Source organism: Leuresthes tenuis, unplaced genomic scaffold, assembly GCF_036924035.1.
Source record: "Leuresthes tenuis unplaced genomic scaffold, fLeuTen1.0.hap1 SCAF_7, whole genome shotgun sequence".
NCBI lineage: Eukaryota > Metazoa > Chordata > Actinopteri > Atheriniformes > Atherinopsidae > Leuresthes > Leuresthes tenuis.
The window spans coordinates 19,645,777-19,661,309 of NW_027325361.1; the positions used below are offsets into that span (position 1 = coordinate 19,645,777).

The 15,533-nt window shown below is 41.1% G+C and overlaps 1 protein-coding gene across 5 annotated transcripts in view; it reads left to right on the top strand.

Moving 5' to 3' along the window:
• Positions 1-15,533, top strand: part of celf5a (cugbp, Elav-like family member 5a) — a 181,036-nt gene that overhangs the window by 91,894 nt on the left and 73,609 nt on the right. For all 5 annotated transcript variants that reach the window (XM_072389750.1, XM_072389752.1, XM_072389751.1 and 2 more), the window contains exon 3: positions 4,891-4,939. In XM_072389750.1, the coding sequence (XP_072245851.1) occupies positions 4,891-4,939 (49 nt within the window). The remainder of the gene's footprint in view (positions 1-4,890; positions 4,940-15,533) is intronic.

The following is a 15,533-nucleotide window of genomic DNA, read 5'->3' on the forward strand; positions in this document are numbered from 1 at the left end:
TATCGTTTGTTGCAAAACCAAACGACAACATCATCACGTACTGATGTAAAAGTGGTGATATTATATCAAGTTAATCTCGAATATTAAGAAATTCTCCATTACCAGTCTTTTGAGCAAGCATTTTGAATTTGATCTTCACTTGTAATTTTATTGTTATAGAACTATTATTGTTTCAACAAAGCTCTTCATAATTTTAAACACCGAGGCTCTCAGCCCTCTCACTGTCTCCCTTACTCTCTACTCTGTCCTCTTCCTACTGTATACAGTACAGATTTATTATCTGAAGCTGGAGCACCCGGACAGTCACCACTCAGCACTCCCTCAGATCAATAATTGGAAATATTAATTATACTAGCTGAAACAGCCCAGTCAGATGGGGGCTGTTTATGCTCCTGTTACTGAGCAGTGCAGCAATATGAGCTTTGATGGCCCACTAATACGTATTAATGATCCCAGGACAAACATTACTCTATATTAGACCTGAATGGAAGCCAGAAGACATCACACATATTGTATGGCTATTAGAGTTATTTTATTGCAGCGCTGTAAGTAAGTGATGTTGCACAACTGTTTTTAAAGGACTTCCTCTCCTGAGGAACGAGTTTCTTAAAAGCCAGGATAAGATTTACTGCAATCTGTTATCTGTTTATTGCATTTTCTAATAATGGAGGTTCCCGTATTTGGAAAATAGGAAAGTTTGCATGAAAGACTATCAAAGTTTAAGACTTGGAATTGCACCAGGAATTTGGAAGCAGCATTGCTGCCTTGCTACTGATCCTCTCTGAGGTCCCAGCATGTGGGCACTCTGAATCCTCCTAAACTCTACCAGTCATGAACTCATTACTGTCACAGACGGTGCCAAGAGTAGATTCTAAATCCTCTACACAACTACCAGACCAAGTCTTGTCTACTTCCTTGACTTGCTGCTTGTTTTTTGAAATTCCATAATGGGGCATCTCTTGCGTCTGGAGCCCGGAGCCTTTGATGCTCTCTGTAGCTTACTCATCATTTAAATATAAAGAGCTCCTCAACTAGGCCAAACTTTAAAAGGATACTGAAATAAGATAAAGTCCAAAAGAATTAGATATGTTTAAAGTCCTATATTGGTCCAAATTATGTGTGTCTGGTCAACCAGCTTGATTAAGCCAGCTTGAGAAACAGTATAGCTAACCATGATTCTTGAAGATTAATGAACAGTGACAAACCAGCTGGATATTCCAGGTCTATTGCACACCACATTATGTACGGTTGGCTCTAGGGTTTCTATCTGACCCTCCATATGAAACAGCAGCATGCTAGCGCTAAGAACTTTAATTCTACTGACTGGGAGCTTAACTGGACAAATGAGGCAGCTCAATAAAAGCATATGGAACCCTAGATTTGTCAAAGCCCTTGGAGTAGCACAGCTTGTGGAGTGGGAAATAAAGTAAGAGCAGGGCTCCAGCCGGGAAACATTTTCGAAGATGAAGATAAAGTAGGGTAACTTAAAGGTTGTGAATGCACTGAGTCGTTCTGAAGTCTTTTTTTTATTTCTGCTGAGTCAAACACAGGCAGCTTTTACGTCTACCTGGTTATGACTTTTGAGATTCAAAAGATTTTAATGCAAGTTACTAAATTTGAGTACTTCTAGTGTCACTAATTCTCTCAGATAGGGCCTCTTTCTTCAGCAGTATATCTTACGCCCTGTCACATGCAGTCACCACTGTATGAGCCCACTCTGTTTACTTTGCTTGAATTTTAAGATAATTGAAATAACCAGTTTAAAAAAAATTTAGTTCTATTTTTCTTTTAAGCAATAAATTAGGACCTTACACTGTATGTCAGTAAGTTCATTTTCTACAATACAGAAACAGCTAGAATATTAAACAGAAACACATTCAACATATTGCATATAGAATTATCTACAGCAATATATAGATGATATGTTTTCATCCTAAATTCTGTCCCCTAACACATTAAATAGGACTATTATACATGATACAGCTAAAAGGCAGAGTGAAAGGCAGTCTATCAGTCTGTTGGTGTATATTAAAGAACAGGAATGCCAATCATCTTTTCTTTTTTTTTACCTTTTTTGAAATTTTATGACTAAATTGAGGCACATAAGTCAAGCCATCCTCTGGTAGACATATATGGCAAGGCAAAATAATATCAGGGAACCAGTTGAAAGTCTCTCTTGTATAATTTATTCAGAGCACATTTTCATCATTTGCCCGATTTATAATTGATGCCTCACAAAAAGCAAACAGTTCTTTTCAGCAGAATGTGCCATAGAGGCAGGTGGTTCATTTGTACTGTAAATATACAGTGTTTGTAGAGTGCAGGTGTTCCACTTTTTTCACCACGTGTTTGAAAAGTGGAAGGAAGGAAGGAAAGAAGGAAGGAAGAAGGAAGGAAGGAAGGTGGAGTCAGAGTGGTTGAAATGCAGTTTGGCACAGAAGTAATCTTATCTAAGAGTTGCAAACATAATTTTCTTGTAACTCTTTCTCCATCCCTTGTTGTCCTTGTCAATAATCTCACCCTTTATTTAATTTTTTCCAACTTTTTGATTCCATACCCTTCACACAACCTCTCTCTTTACTTATCAACATTTAATTGAAAAATGTTCCAATCAAAATGGGGTTATTTGTGGGGAGTGCATCAGTTACTGTTGCACTCAGTCTTTGTTGATGTCTCAATAAGCTACAAACTCCACCCTCTAAAAGACATTGTGAAAAGAAGCCCTGAGGTATCTGAATTAACGAATGGTTTCCTTGGCAACACTAATATTTAATAAATGTAACCCTAACTCTGTGCATTTTTAAGAAGGCATATACAAGTGTACAGTGTGAATTTAATGTGCAATTTTCTCTCTGTATTCAAGGGAAATTTAACAAACTGAAAACTATCAACTGTGAATGGTCAGGACTATAATGCATTGCTCTCGGGCAAATAAATAGACCATTAAGCTGGAAAGTTGGAAGCTGAACAGTAACTAGCTTTAGAGAGTTTCCTCCCACATACATGCTCCCTATAGAGATGGCTGAGATAGTAACGTGGTAGAGGAGCCACAGCCACAGTTTTGGCTACAATATCATGCATCTGAACTTGAAGAAGTTGGCAGCATTGATGCGTCTTTTGCTTCTTTGAAAGACAAAAGCTAATTCAAAGACTTCCTGTGTTTCTGCGAGGGAGCAGAAGGGGGTAGAGTTATCTGTGAAAATTGTGTCATGGATGTGCTCTTTTCGCCCGTTTGGAGGTGTTTTCATCTCAGAGGCTGCTTTGAGCATGTGTATTGAGGTTGATTCTGTAATCTATCAGTACATGCTGTGGAGCAGTGCGCCCCGTGCCTTGGCATTATCATACTGTGGAGTTACTGTGGAGTAAAAGAAAAACACTTGTAGACGGGGAACTGCTCAGGAAACAAGTAGCTGAAAACTCAACCTTCACAAGCATAACATCCTCCCCTTTTCCCACAAAGCGTTAGCTGGTGCTAGTTATTATTTACGGTGGGTAAATTTATGGAATAATTTCAGTGAGGGAAGGTTACTCAGTTCCTCAAGGTTAAAATGGATACATTTAGCACTTAATGAATTGGGCCCGGGCCTCTCGCCCATATATCAGCATGTTATTAAGACATTTTAAAATCCCATTATAGTGTTTCTCCTTGAACATGTCATGCTTTTATTGGACTGCCCTGTCTTTAAATCTGACCTTTTCCTTCCTCTTCTGAAATTAAACCGAGAAAAAAGCATGATAGAAAGATTGGTCAAAAGACACATATGTAACTGAAAAAATGGTTTTCAGTGATATGACTTGGATACAAGGTCTTCCAGATCTGAGCAAGTTGTTTTTTAGCAATAAAAAGGTCCTTAGATAGTCATTGAAAGTGGTTTACTTTAAATGGATCAGTGTAGTAACGGCTGCTCATGTTCTTGTAATGTTATTACAAATTTGGGCCACATTGGGTTCAAAGTTTATTGAAATTTGGCTGTTTGTAATATTAAATGTACGTGTTTGGGGTTTGTCTTACATTAGGTGATTGTGGTGCGTCAGGTCTCTGCTCATGGATCAGCTTGTAAGCTTTGGGTGCTGCTGAATACATATCATAAACATGTGTAGGTGGGTTTATTAAGAGAAACAGAAGTAGGAGGCATAATTTTATAGAAAAAAAAAGAAAAAAGAGAAAAAAGCAGCAGATGCAACAAACATATTGTTTTTAAAAAGTCAAAGAGCGGCATCCGTTTAACTTTTCCACCAAACAAATAGGGCCAAAGTCTGGTTTGTTCAGCTTAAACAACAATAATGAAAACCGAAAAGGGTAATATTGAAGAAGGAGGAGAGCGTGACACAAAGACTGTGATGACAGAGGCATCTAATCCAGGCAATGCCATTCTTATCAGGGTCCAGTGGATTAGAGTGAGCCTCCTAAACAGAGAATCCTTCCTAGCCAGACACTCTCCACAGCCCAAGGGCCCGGATCAATAGGCCTGCATTGATCTCTCTCCTGTGGCTGGATTCACTTTTATTAGGACTGCCTTGGCTTCTTTCACTTAGACACATATGCAGCCCTGTAAGCTCTGCTGCCATGGAAAACCCCAAATAAGTACACAGATAGGTTGCACACAAACACAGACATTATATAGAATATATGAAGAAAAGCTCTTGCAGGTTGTTTTGTTTACAGCGAAAAAACAGGGACCATAAAAAAAGCACCACTGCGCCAAGTCAGCATAGCTGCATGATAGTGTGTTGGTTTTGTCTGTGTGTTGGCTTTGATCAGTTTTGCAGAGCAGCTGTTAGTACGGGCAAGAGGGCCTTGACACCTCTTCTTTGTGGATTTTTTTTAGCAACAACAGCTTGAATCAGCATTGCTAACTCCTCTGTTGCTCCTTCTCTTCTCTCCTCCAGATGACTCGCCCTATCCAGGTGAAACCGGCCGACAGCGAGAGTCGTGGAGGTAGTTGTCTTCTTTTCTTCATCATTTTTCATGTCCCTGTTTTCCTCTGCCCTATCTGGGCTGAGTCTTTTTGTTCTTCTCCTCTGATCTTATCTGTTCCACTGCTCTAAATGTAATATTTCTTCGGTCTATATCATTTTTTTCTGTCTTGTCCTAATTCATTTTCACTGTTGTTGCACTTACATCCATAATAGGAGTTATTTGATCATTACAGACAAATCAAATTGTGTAAATTAAACACACCACGCAACATCAAACACAAGAAGATTTGATGTCATCTTGATTCAAGTGCATATCTGTAATCTTACTTGAGCTTTTTTCATTTGTTACTGGTTCAAATCCTCTTGGTTTGTGGATTAACCTTGTCTCATCCTGCCTGTCCTTTTATGCTGGCAGTAATTGATTAAGGATTGTGTTATTGAAGGTATGTAGGGCTGTGATGGGCTTCCCAGCTGCCCACCTCTCTTGTTTTTTATTCCAAATACATTGTGTTTTCACTCTAAATTATAAAGTGATTAGGCTCCATATTGGAATCATAACCATACAAAGGCCCTGCTAAAGCCCACACTGCTTGATCTTTGTGTATTTGAAACACACGAGTAAACGTTATAGACACAAAGAAAATGGAGCAGGGGCATGTAAAGCTTGCCAAACAATCAATAAATTTGCACGGCTCTTGCCAAGATCCTCATTACTTGGCCTTAATTCTGTCGTCTTTGATCTCTCCCATTTTGGGAGGCTTTCATTTACTCACTGCCTATCTGCATATATGTTAATGCACTGAGAAGGCATCCTTCAAGTCAGTGGCAGAGACAATGAACCTTGCTGTTATTTTTCTGCACACATCTCATGTGTCATCCGGTAACAAAGCGAGTGGCTTTTTGTTATTTCAGGAAGCTATGTTGTTTCCAGTCTATCTCAATCCCAGTGCAAATTGGAGATTTCGAAGTGAAAAACAGAAGCAGAAAAAAAAATGCAAAAATGATGCCAAATGCACGCAGCTGCTGTGCAGCACTTCTTAGGCTTTACCTAATAACCTCTGCATGTTTTAGGTGAATTAGGATGGCTGGCCACTTGGCTGCCTGTCAGATGCACACAATCTTCAAAGGACAACATAACCCCCTGAGATGTATGGAGGAAAGGCTAATAAAAGATCACTGTCTGTGCCCAATGCTTTCTTTCTTTCTTTCACCATTTTTCTCCTCTTCCAGTTTGTTTTCATCCTCCTCACTTCGTGTAGCTATTCATTTGGAGCTTTAGAGGAGTGGTGAGACAAGCAAAAGGGTCTTGTGCTGTCAAGATTGATGTCCCCTATAGCTCCATTGATTTTGCTATTGTGGTGCTGTGTGTCCACATTAACAATGACACTCAGCTGTCTCTTTACTTGGCGGTGAGTGGTTGGTTTTAGAGCTCCCAGGGCATAGTGGTCAGTATGGGGTCCTCTTTGCTGGCCAGCAGCTGGGGCTCTACTGAGGAACGAATGAGTGCAGAAACAGACCTGAGAGTCGCACATCATCTTAAATGAACAGGTCAGAGAGCCGCCACAGGGGCAATCAAACACATGTGTGACTTTAACAGGTTAGGAGGTAGGAGTGAAAGAGGGAGACAGGGAGAGAGCGAAGACAGATGTATCTGATTGCCATTTTTAAATCTCCTGTTCTCGTTTTGCTTCTAATCCGCTGGCCTGAATTTTTTCTTTAATTATCATTGGCAAAGATAATTTAGCTTTTCATATCTGGATCTGTCTTTAGCTGCACTTCAAGCTGTTAGCTGGTAGACTATGATGCTGATGCTCCTCCATGGCCTACTTTTACAAGCTTTAGCATGGTATTTTCTGTGATTCTTATATGCCCTGCAATTATTACTATATTTAACTGTCATAACTGCCTCGAATAAATTTAAAAAAAAATTTTTTTTAGTCCGCTGTTGCCAGGATCTAAATCAATAGCTTCAGGACTAAAACTCAGCATGGTCGTTTGGGAGCTGGAATAGAGGATGCAAAAAGGAAAAATATTAATTAGCCTCTCAGTTCAGCAGAGGGAGGGACACCCAGGACACACTCAGTCTGGCCTGCTCTCTCAGGGGCCACACTGCTAGTCCGATAGGGGGCATATATTCCTGAGTGAACACAGTCACAGCACGACACAGAGTCAAACTAATTAGTTCCTCAATCTCATTATGGCGAGGACAGTTCATATCGTCTATGCCAGGTGGCTGTCCATTAGGGAAAGACCTGTTACTGTGGTTTTATACCTGCTAGAGGTCCACAACTCCAGGAGGAATCTCTGCTGTTATTAAGACCAGACAGGGACAGAAGAGATAACATTCACCTCTGGTTTTTGTTGCGATGAAAATCTAAATCTACCTCAGTCATCAAACAGGAAGACAGTAGAACTTATTCCTAACATTGGACTAAATATTTTATGAATTTTGGACATTTGATCAAAACTGAGCAATGTTCAGATGGTCACATGGACATTAAGAACAAATTGATAAAAATGACTGTACATTCGCTATAGAGTTTGTATGAGGAAACCATCTTTCCTATAGGAATTAAACGGAAATATACACGGTAGAGTAAATCCATCCAAACACTCTGTCAGCCCCTGCTGCCGCCTAACAAAGACACACTGTGAAATGAATATTAATGGCCAATCACCTACCTAATCTAGCAGAACAGCAGCCGTTACACATTGAGCCACCAGCACGGTGAACGTCTCCGTCAGTGGTGACGCAGACCATTCAGGGATGTTTCTGCAGGGGAGACGTTTAAAGAGGCACAGCAAGGAGGCAGCAGGGACCTGTCTCTCTCATTTTATTTTCACAGGTCTCTGATACGAAATAGATTGATTTTCCATCACATGTGGCACTAATGACTGGCACTGACTGCTGCTGATATTTCATTTTTGAAGGGCCGTTCAGTGCCTCCTTAGAGAGCTTGGCATCTTCAAAGAGGATAAATCAGATTTAACCACTCTGATTTCTTGCAAAACCTGTTACCAAAACTGTCTGTCCCTTTGCCACCATCACTACCTGCCCCCTCTCGGGTTATTTCTTTTTTTTTTTTTCTTTTTGCAGACTGTAAGTGCATATGATTTTTTTATTTCAATTTTTTTTTGTTGCTCAGTTTAACTTGAGGATCCATCCTACTGACAGGCTAAATAGCTTTTCTGTGCAATTGCTGCAATGGCTCCTCTCATTTTCCAGCTTAACCCATTGTTAAGGTTTTTAGCTCAGAGATTGTTGAGAGAGCGGAGACAGCAGCAGACTAGCTGTCAGCTGGGGCTCTGTTGGTGCTGCAGCAGGCCCGCCTGGCACAGCTAGAGCTGCAGCCCACTGAGGAGGCCTGGATTAGAAACAGGCTCTGGCATTTTCAAGGCAGGCCTGCCGCCCACGCACACACCCACGCAGAGAGGACAAACAGGCGAACGCATACAGTACATTCAGCTCTGACACACACTCGCTTGCTTCCTCTCTCATGCGAACGCGCACCCAGTGGGAAGCTGGGTACATGATAACAGGAACACGTGTGCACACAAAGGGACATGCCCAGTGTAGGTTACATATTTACACGCAGGTGCACATATGCTGAACGGCTCGGGTCAAATTTATTTTCATGAGCTGTGTGTTTAGTGTTGTTGGCCGAGCCGCAGCGTTACATTGTGTTTGCATGTTTACTCAAACTGAAGGACAATGAAAAAGTTTGCTCCAGATCACTGAGATGTGACGGAGCAAAGAGGGAGAGGAGGGAAGCAGAACAAGAAGCATTAAGTTAAATGGAGAGTGAGGGCAAGGAAAGCAAAAACTGAACGATTGGGGATCTAAATTGAGAGAGCAGGGCTACGTGCGCTGTTACTGTTCCGTGCTCAGTTTTTGATGATGAATTTATCTGGTGTAAAAGAGTGGTGTATTAAACATCAGTAGTGTTCTTCTTTTTTATTCATTTCTATATATTTTTTCTTTACTAGGGAGACGAGCTACTCATGTCAGAGCAGCTCAGTAATGAACCAAGCAGGAAGGCCTCTAAGCTCTACTGATCCCCTTTAGAAAAGTCAGGATAAATGAAGGAGAGAGGGGTAGTTAGAGGGAGAGGAATGAGGGGAGAAAAGACGAATGGCGAGTGTGGAGAGGTGAGAGAAGGGAATTTGTTCTGAGGCACTGCGATCGGGGAGATGGAGAGTGAGAACAAGTGCAAAATAAACAGAGAAAAGTGTGGATAAACTAGTATGGGGGGGTGTAGCGGGTAGCAAAGCTAAAAGCTGAACAGTATATCTTCTCCCTTTGGAGAGAAGAAAACTATAGATTACTGTTCACAATGTGCTTGGCTGGGCATAAATGGAGAGATCTTGAAATAGTAGGGAGCATGTTCAGAGGTTGTGGGGATCAGGGTGAGCTAATCTAACGCTCAGGCAGCTCTGGGTCGCACATTCAAAGATCACACTCCCTGTCTAAATTCCCTCTGGTGGTGCTTCTACACAAACAAAAGTTCAGTCAGCCAACTCCACCGAGTTGGCCTTGGATGTTCAGGTCAATTTGCTTGTAAGGTCTGAAATTTACCCTCAAATCAACATGAACACTGCTTTATTACTGCTTTATTTTGAAGAGAAGGGGCTGGGTGAATTTGGTCTGTGGATGAAAGACAAGAGGAGAGAGAGAGCGGAAGAGCAACAGACAAACACAGGAGAAGAGAAAGATGATGAAATCTTTTTTTTTTAGGGATGTGCTTTGCCTCTAAGGGGCAGATTCTGCTGAGGCTGTTGGAGTTATGCAGAGTCAGTGGAAGTAGATCACAGCTATTCACTTATACACAGAGTAGGTGGAGATCAATTAGCCTTATCTAACAAACTACTAATGATAATACAAACGCCAAACACGCTGACAAGGCAAAGAACAAGATGAGAGCACAGAGTGATGATGTAATGAATTTAATTGGAAGATGCAGTATTTCTACAAACAGGGTGTCTAACACTTTCTTTTCCCAAACAAATACACTATTGCAACTTCTGTGCTACACTCAGTCAGCACATACGCAGATTGAAGCAGCAGCAGCTCACACAAAGTAGACAAAGGCCCAAACTCAATCCCCACCCGAAGGCTTAATCACTAAACCCTCACAGACTTAATCGACATTGCAGCTATATTGCTTGAGTGTGTGAGTTCATGAGGGCTCGATATGGTATATAAAGGATCAACGGGGAACACTGTGGGGAAAGTGCACAATGCCCAGAAACAACCCATCACCATTAATAAACAACAGAGAAAAGAAAGAATGCAACACCTCCGGTATTTGACAGTCGCCGCTTTAGGAGCTGTTGTTTTTCTTTGTACTAATCGCTCTCCATTCGTGACATTTATTCCTTTCTATTTGGGGGGGGGGGCATGACAACAAAGATTTCCGTCATCAGTTTTGCTATGAGCTAGTTCTGTTGGAAATGACAAGAATAGAAGAAGTTTAAACCAGAGGACTCGATGATTTGATAGTGGGACAGCCACCAAAGTCCAACCACATTTAACAGGCCAACACCTCAAAATGTTCAAGTCATTGAGTGTGGACACTGCTGTTTTTCATGTAAAAATCATGATACTTTTGCTCACATACATTTGGTTAGGTATCATCCATCTTTATATCTACCACATCCTGTAGGCAGCCTACCGCACTTGTGAAGAAGTGCATGTAAAATTTGTCCTGCACTGTTCTACTGTTCATCTTGTTCAATTTTAATACATAAATCTATTTTCCTAGAACTAACTAAAGAACTAACAGTTTTGCTGTTGAAATCTGACCAAAACGCGACTAAAAATGGAAAGAACAAAAGTAAAATAAAACAAAAGTTGAATAAAAATCCCAACAGGTTCTCCAAGTGAAACAGTCACATAGGTTTTTTGTTCACACCCTTTAATACAACTCATTGTGATGTTCTGTAAAGTATTGCCCCTACAAGCAGCATCGAAACTATACCTGGTAGTACTACTAATACTAAGTAATACTTTGGTAGTGTTAGAATAAATCATGCTTAAGGCTAAAAGCACCGGGACCATCACCATTATGGCCGCCATTTTTACACTTCACATGCAGATGCTCTGAAGACTGCTAGAAGTTGCCTTTTTATTGTAATAATTGGCGGTTTCTGTCTGAATAACGACATGCCACACTGCCACTCTTTTGGGAAGGACGACAGTTTCGAAAATTCAAAAGTAATGGTCAGTTATTTAGCTGAAAGTTTTTTTAATATGAATATAGCCAAACAATGACAAAAATAAGTTCTTATTCCTCCTCTGTGACCTTTTCCTCCATAAGTGGATTTTGTAACTCATGGGTGATATCGGCTTACTTATTTATAGCCTTCCAGGTGGTTGAGAAAGGCAGCTCTTGGTCATATTCTTGGGAGCAATAATAATTGCTAACCATTTAATTACCTGAAAACTTTTGAATCGGGCTAAAACTGAACATCGAAAGCTTCTCAAAGCTAGTGCATATTGTACTGTTTGAAATGTTTCACTTGTTCCAGCCCTGTATCTAGAAATATGCACACATACATATTTTAAGCTAAACGCAAACGTATCCTGACTACCCTTTAAAAGAGAGAACACACACACATCCTTTCCGCTCAGTCCCTTGCTCGTTGCAGTGGTCTCGTGGCGTAGGCGGATCAGCAAAGGTTATTGTTGAACACAGAAAGGAAAGGTCAGAAATCATGTTTAGTTTTCCTGGGGCCGCGAGGTAATTCCAGCCAGCAGATTGTGTTCAGATGAGCAAGCAGGCAGGGCAGGCCAGTGGTGGTGGAGATGCTCATGCAGAAGGAAGCGAGGCGGGGATGGAGACAAGGTTATCCAGTCAGCCGCTGCCTCTCAGCCCCTTCGCTGTCACCCTTAATAACACCCTCTCCCTTATCACCGCAACAATCACCTTGAGAAACAAACTTGTCTTCTTTGAGAGAGAGGGATGGAGATGGGGACGAAGCGGCCCCTCTATGCATCTGGTCTGCCATGCTCATTACAGTGACTCCACCCATTTGGGGGCAAACAAACAGCAGATCACTTTAGTGCTCAAGTCTCTACACTTTAAGATTCAATCTTCCTCTTTTCTCTTTTTTTGTCCTTTCATATTCTACTGCAAATTGCTTTTGAATTTGGAGCAGCTAAGCCATGTTCTCTTGATACAACGATTATGTGCATCATTTGTCATGTGAGGAGCCTTTATGTGACTCTTCTTTTGTGGTCTACTGTACTGTTAAAACCTGATTGGGATTTTGGGTTGTAAAAATACACATGCGACTTTAAGGTGATGATAATTACAGTGCTCAGAAAACTTCCGAGGTTTTTCTTATTTAGTCCTTTTTTAGAACTTCTACATACATGTGTGCATTAGCTTCAGAGAAAAGCAGCTTCAGTAGCAGCCTGTTAGATTGCAAAGAATTGTTCGCTTTTGTGTCTATGCGTAAATCCTTCATTCGATTTATCTGAATTTTGAAATTCCTTTTCTTATATGTAGGATTGATACAAATTTTTTTATACGAATTGGAACAAGCAGTACTTTTACTTTTTCTTGTGCAGATCATTTTAATTAGCAAAAGGATTTATAGTGATGTGAAATCTTCTGGTATATCTTCCCACAGCGCAAGCAGAAAATGCCAAGCCTATACCTGAGGCAAAGAAAGTAGAACGTGGATTTATGTGTGTGTAAGTGCGCGTGCTTACTCTCTTCAGACTTGGTGCTCTGTGATTGCAGTGGAGCTGAAAGAGGCCAGACGAGGGCTTTGATTGGAGGACAGAGTCTTTGCAACCTTTGCCAAATCACTGCAATCACCCGTTTGCTTCTTCTCTCTGCTTTAATGACACCACTTCATGACGAACCAGGCTCATCAAGCAACCCACACACACAGGCACACGCACTCTCTTACTCACACACAGTGAGGTCAAGTTCAGCAGATCGGGCGGGGCACTGCAGGCCTCTGAACAGGGAGAGAAGGTCCACCAGCAGATGGGAGGAGATTAAGGCAGGCTGGAGACGCAAGTACACATGCAAATTTGTACACACTCACATAAAAAGTAGCACTCATACACCAGTGATACAAGCTCTGCTCTTCATTTTGGGTTGAGTTAGACTGTGTTATATATATGAGGACGATAACTTAAATATACAAGTTAACAAGTTACACAAGTAGCAGATGATTTATTTTTATTGTAGCAGATTAGCAAGAAATACTTCAGGGGGTTTGATTATTTTAAGGCCAAAAGCAGATTTTAGAGTTTGCCCTCCTCCTCAAGCTCTGAATTCTCTGCTCCAATTTTCTAAAAACATTTGCTCCTGAAACTGCACTTGGACAAAAAATGTCCACTGAGAGGCCAAAAGCTACTAGTGACTGCTTTGTTTAAAACACACACACATACATATGTACATATGTATATGTACACATGAAAATTTGAGCTCATATATTTGAATATTTTCAAATATAAAATACTAATTTTACACATTATGCACTTGTATAATGACGGTTATACATTTTGGAGGACATTTAGGCTGCGCAAGCTTAAAACCAGATGGAGCAGCAGTAAGTTAGAGAAACAAAAAACAACGTTACTGAGAAAACAGTCAGCTGTAAAATTAGATCTGTATTCATTACAGTTCCTGTAACTCAGCTTGCTCTCTGTGTCTCTCTTTGCAATCACTCCTTTCCTTTATCTGTCCATCTCAGGATATTAACTCCATTAGCCTCTGATATCACCCTCTGTCTCTCTCACTGTCAGTCACTTCTCTTAAATCACTGCACCACTGGACTGGAAAGGACACCTGCTCCAACCAAATGATTCAAGCACAGATATGGAAGCAGTGGATTAAAAAGATTAGCACACCTACAGGATAAAAAATACAGTATTTAGTTGTACATAGCATGAATGCTTCTTATATCTATATTGTCTATGACTCATAGCTCTGACAGGTATTAAAGCAATGACAACAGACAAGGACATAGGATATAGGAAAGGAGAAAATCATGGGGCAACGTGCTTGTGATGCACCATTAGGGAATGCCAACGTTGGTTCAGTGGGCACCATAAAGAGGCTTTTAAATTAGGCCTGGCCACATCTCACCTGCCTTTTTCATCTCACATACTGAAACGACAAATAGTACCACGAACATGCACACACTGTGACACACAGTCCCATGATTACCCACCCGCCCACTTTCCATCCACCCTTTTTCCACCCATCTGCCAGTCAAACGAGTGCAGAGGTAATGGAGAGAGAAAAGCAGTCATTCTGGGCCCGTAAAACTGCTGCAGCCAAAATGATGACAGGGGTAACCTTTGCTTTGATGCATGAAAGAAGAAGATGTTTTAAAGTTATTCAGAAGTATTTGCATGTGTATGATGTATGTAAAAGTATTTTGCTGACTGCTCCATTACCACGGCACTGCTGCATGAAACACTTGTATTTGTATGGTCATGCTCAGGCCGCCCTGGCTTTGCTGCGGTTCATGGTAACTCATCATGTGGGGTAGTAATTTCTCCTACTTTACTCTTTTCACTGGATCCCTTGGATGTAACACTGATATTTGATCAAGGTTTATACAATCTGCTAAAGTGTGCTCTGTTTCCCTTCCCCTTCCTTCTTCTTTCTTACTGGGTTGACCTTTCCTCTAGCACCATGTCACTGCTGAGTCTCTCAGTCAAACTGGCATAATCAAGGAAGACTAGCAAATGGGACTCAAAGAAGTTCTCAAGTATGACTCTAGACATTTAAGCTGTCGGGAGCTTGGGGCCAGGCCCAAACACATGCAATCTTATTGTGTCTTTTAAGTAAACTTAGAGAAAGTCCCCGCTAAAGAATACAAAGGCAGCCAAGGGATCATTGGGGAATAAGTAGAGCAATGAGCAAGCCCTCGCATGACTGCTGTACCTTTGGCTGCGGGAACTCTGACCCGACACTTAAAATAATCTTATAGAACATGAACTTCAAAGAGCACTTTGAAAGGGAGGGAATTACTGGATGAGAGCTGGGAGCCAAACTGTCTTTTCATAATAAATTAGCTACGGAGTTGGACTTCGATTAATGACAGAGGTGGAGCACTGGGGAGATAAGGAGGAGATCCCCATCAGGAACAGATGTTATTTGCTGTAGAATGACAACAGTTGACAGAGATCCACAGATATATTTTTTTCCATTATTATATCTCACATCTTCTTCCTCTCATGCTCAGTGTCCCCACAGCAATAAACTTGTCACAAAAGCCAAATCATGTCACACCATTGCTTGAAATATAAATAAACCCATTCGTTACCTATTGATTTTCTTACCATTAGGGACGGGAATGGCTGTGTTGTTGTTGATGTGGAAGATATTGTGGGTCAATATTGCGCTGCTCTTAAAAGCCATCGGGGATTTTCAAGAAATTCGGCAAGGGCTGAGAAAAGTGGCCAGACCACGAGTCTAATATTAAGAAAATGTCTGGACCAGTTCAGGGACATCTGCCTGGCATTAATGTTATCAGGGAATCGGGGAGCAATGCAGGCACAATGTGCTTCAGGGAAAGGTACAGCCCTGGACGGCTGCCTACCTGGACTGCTGGCACACATCAACCTAATATGCTGGATT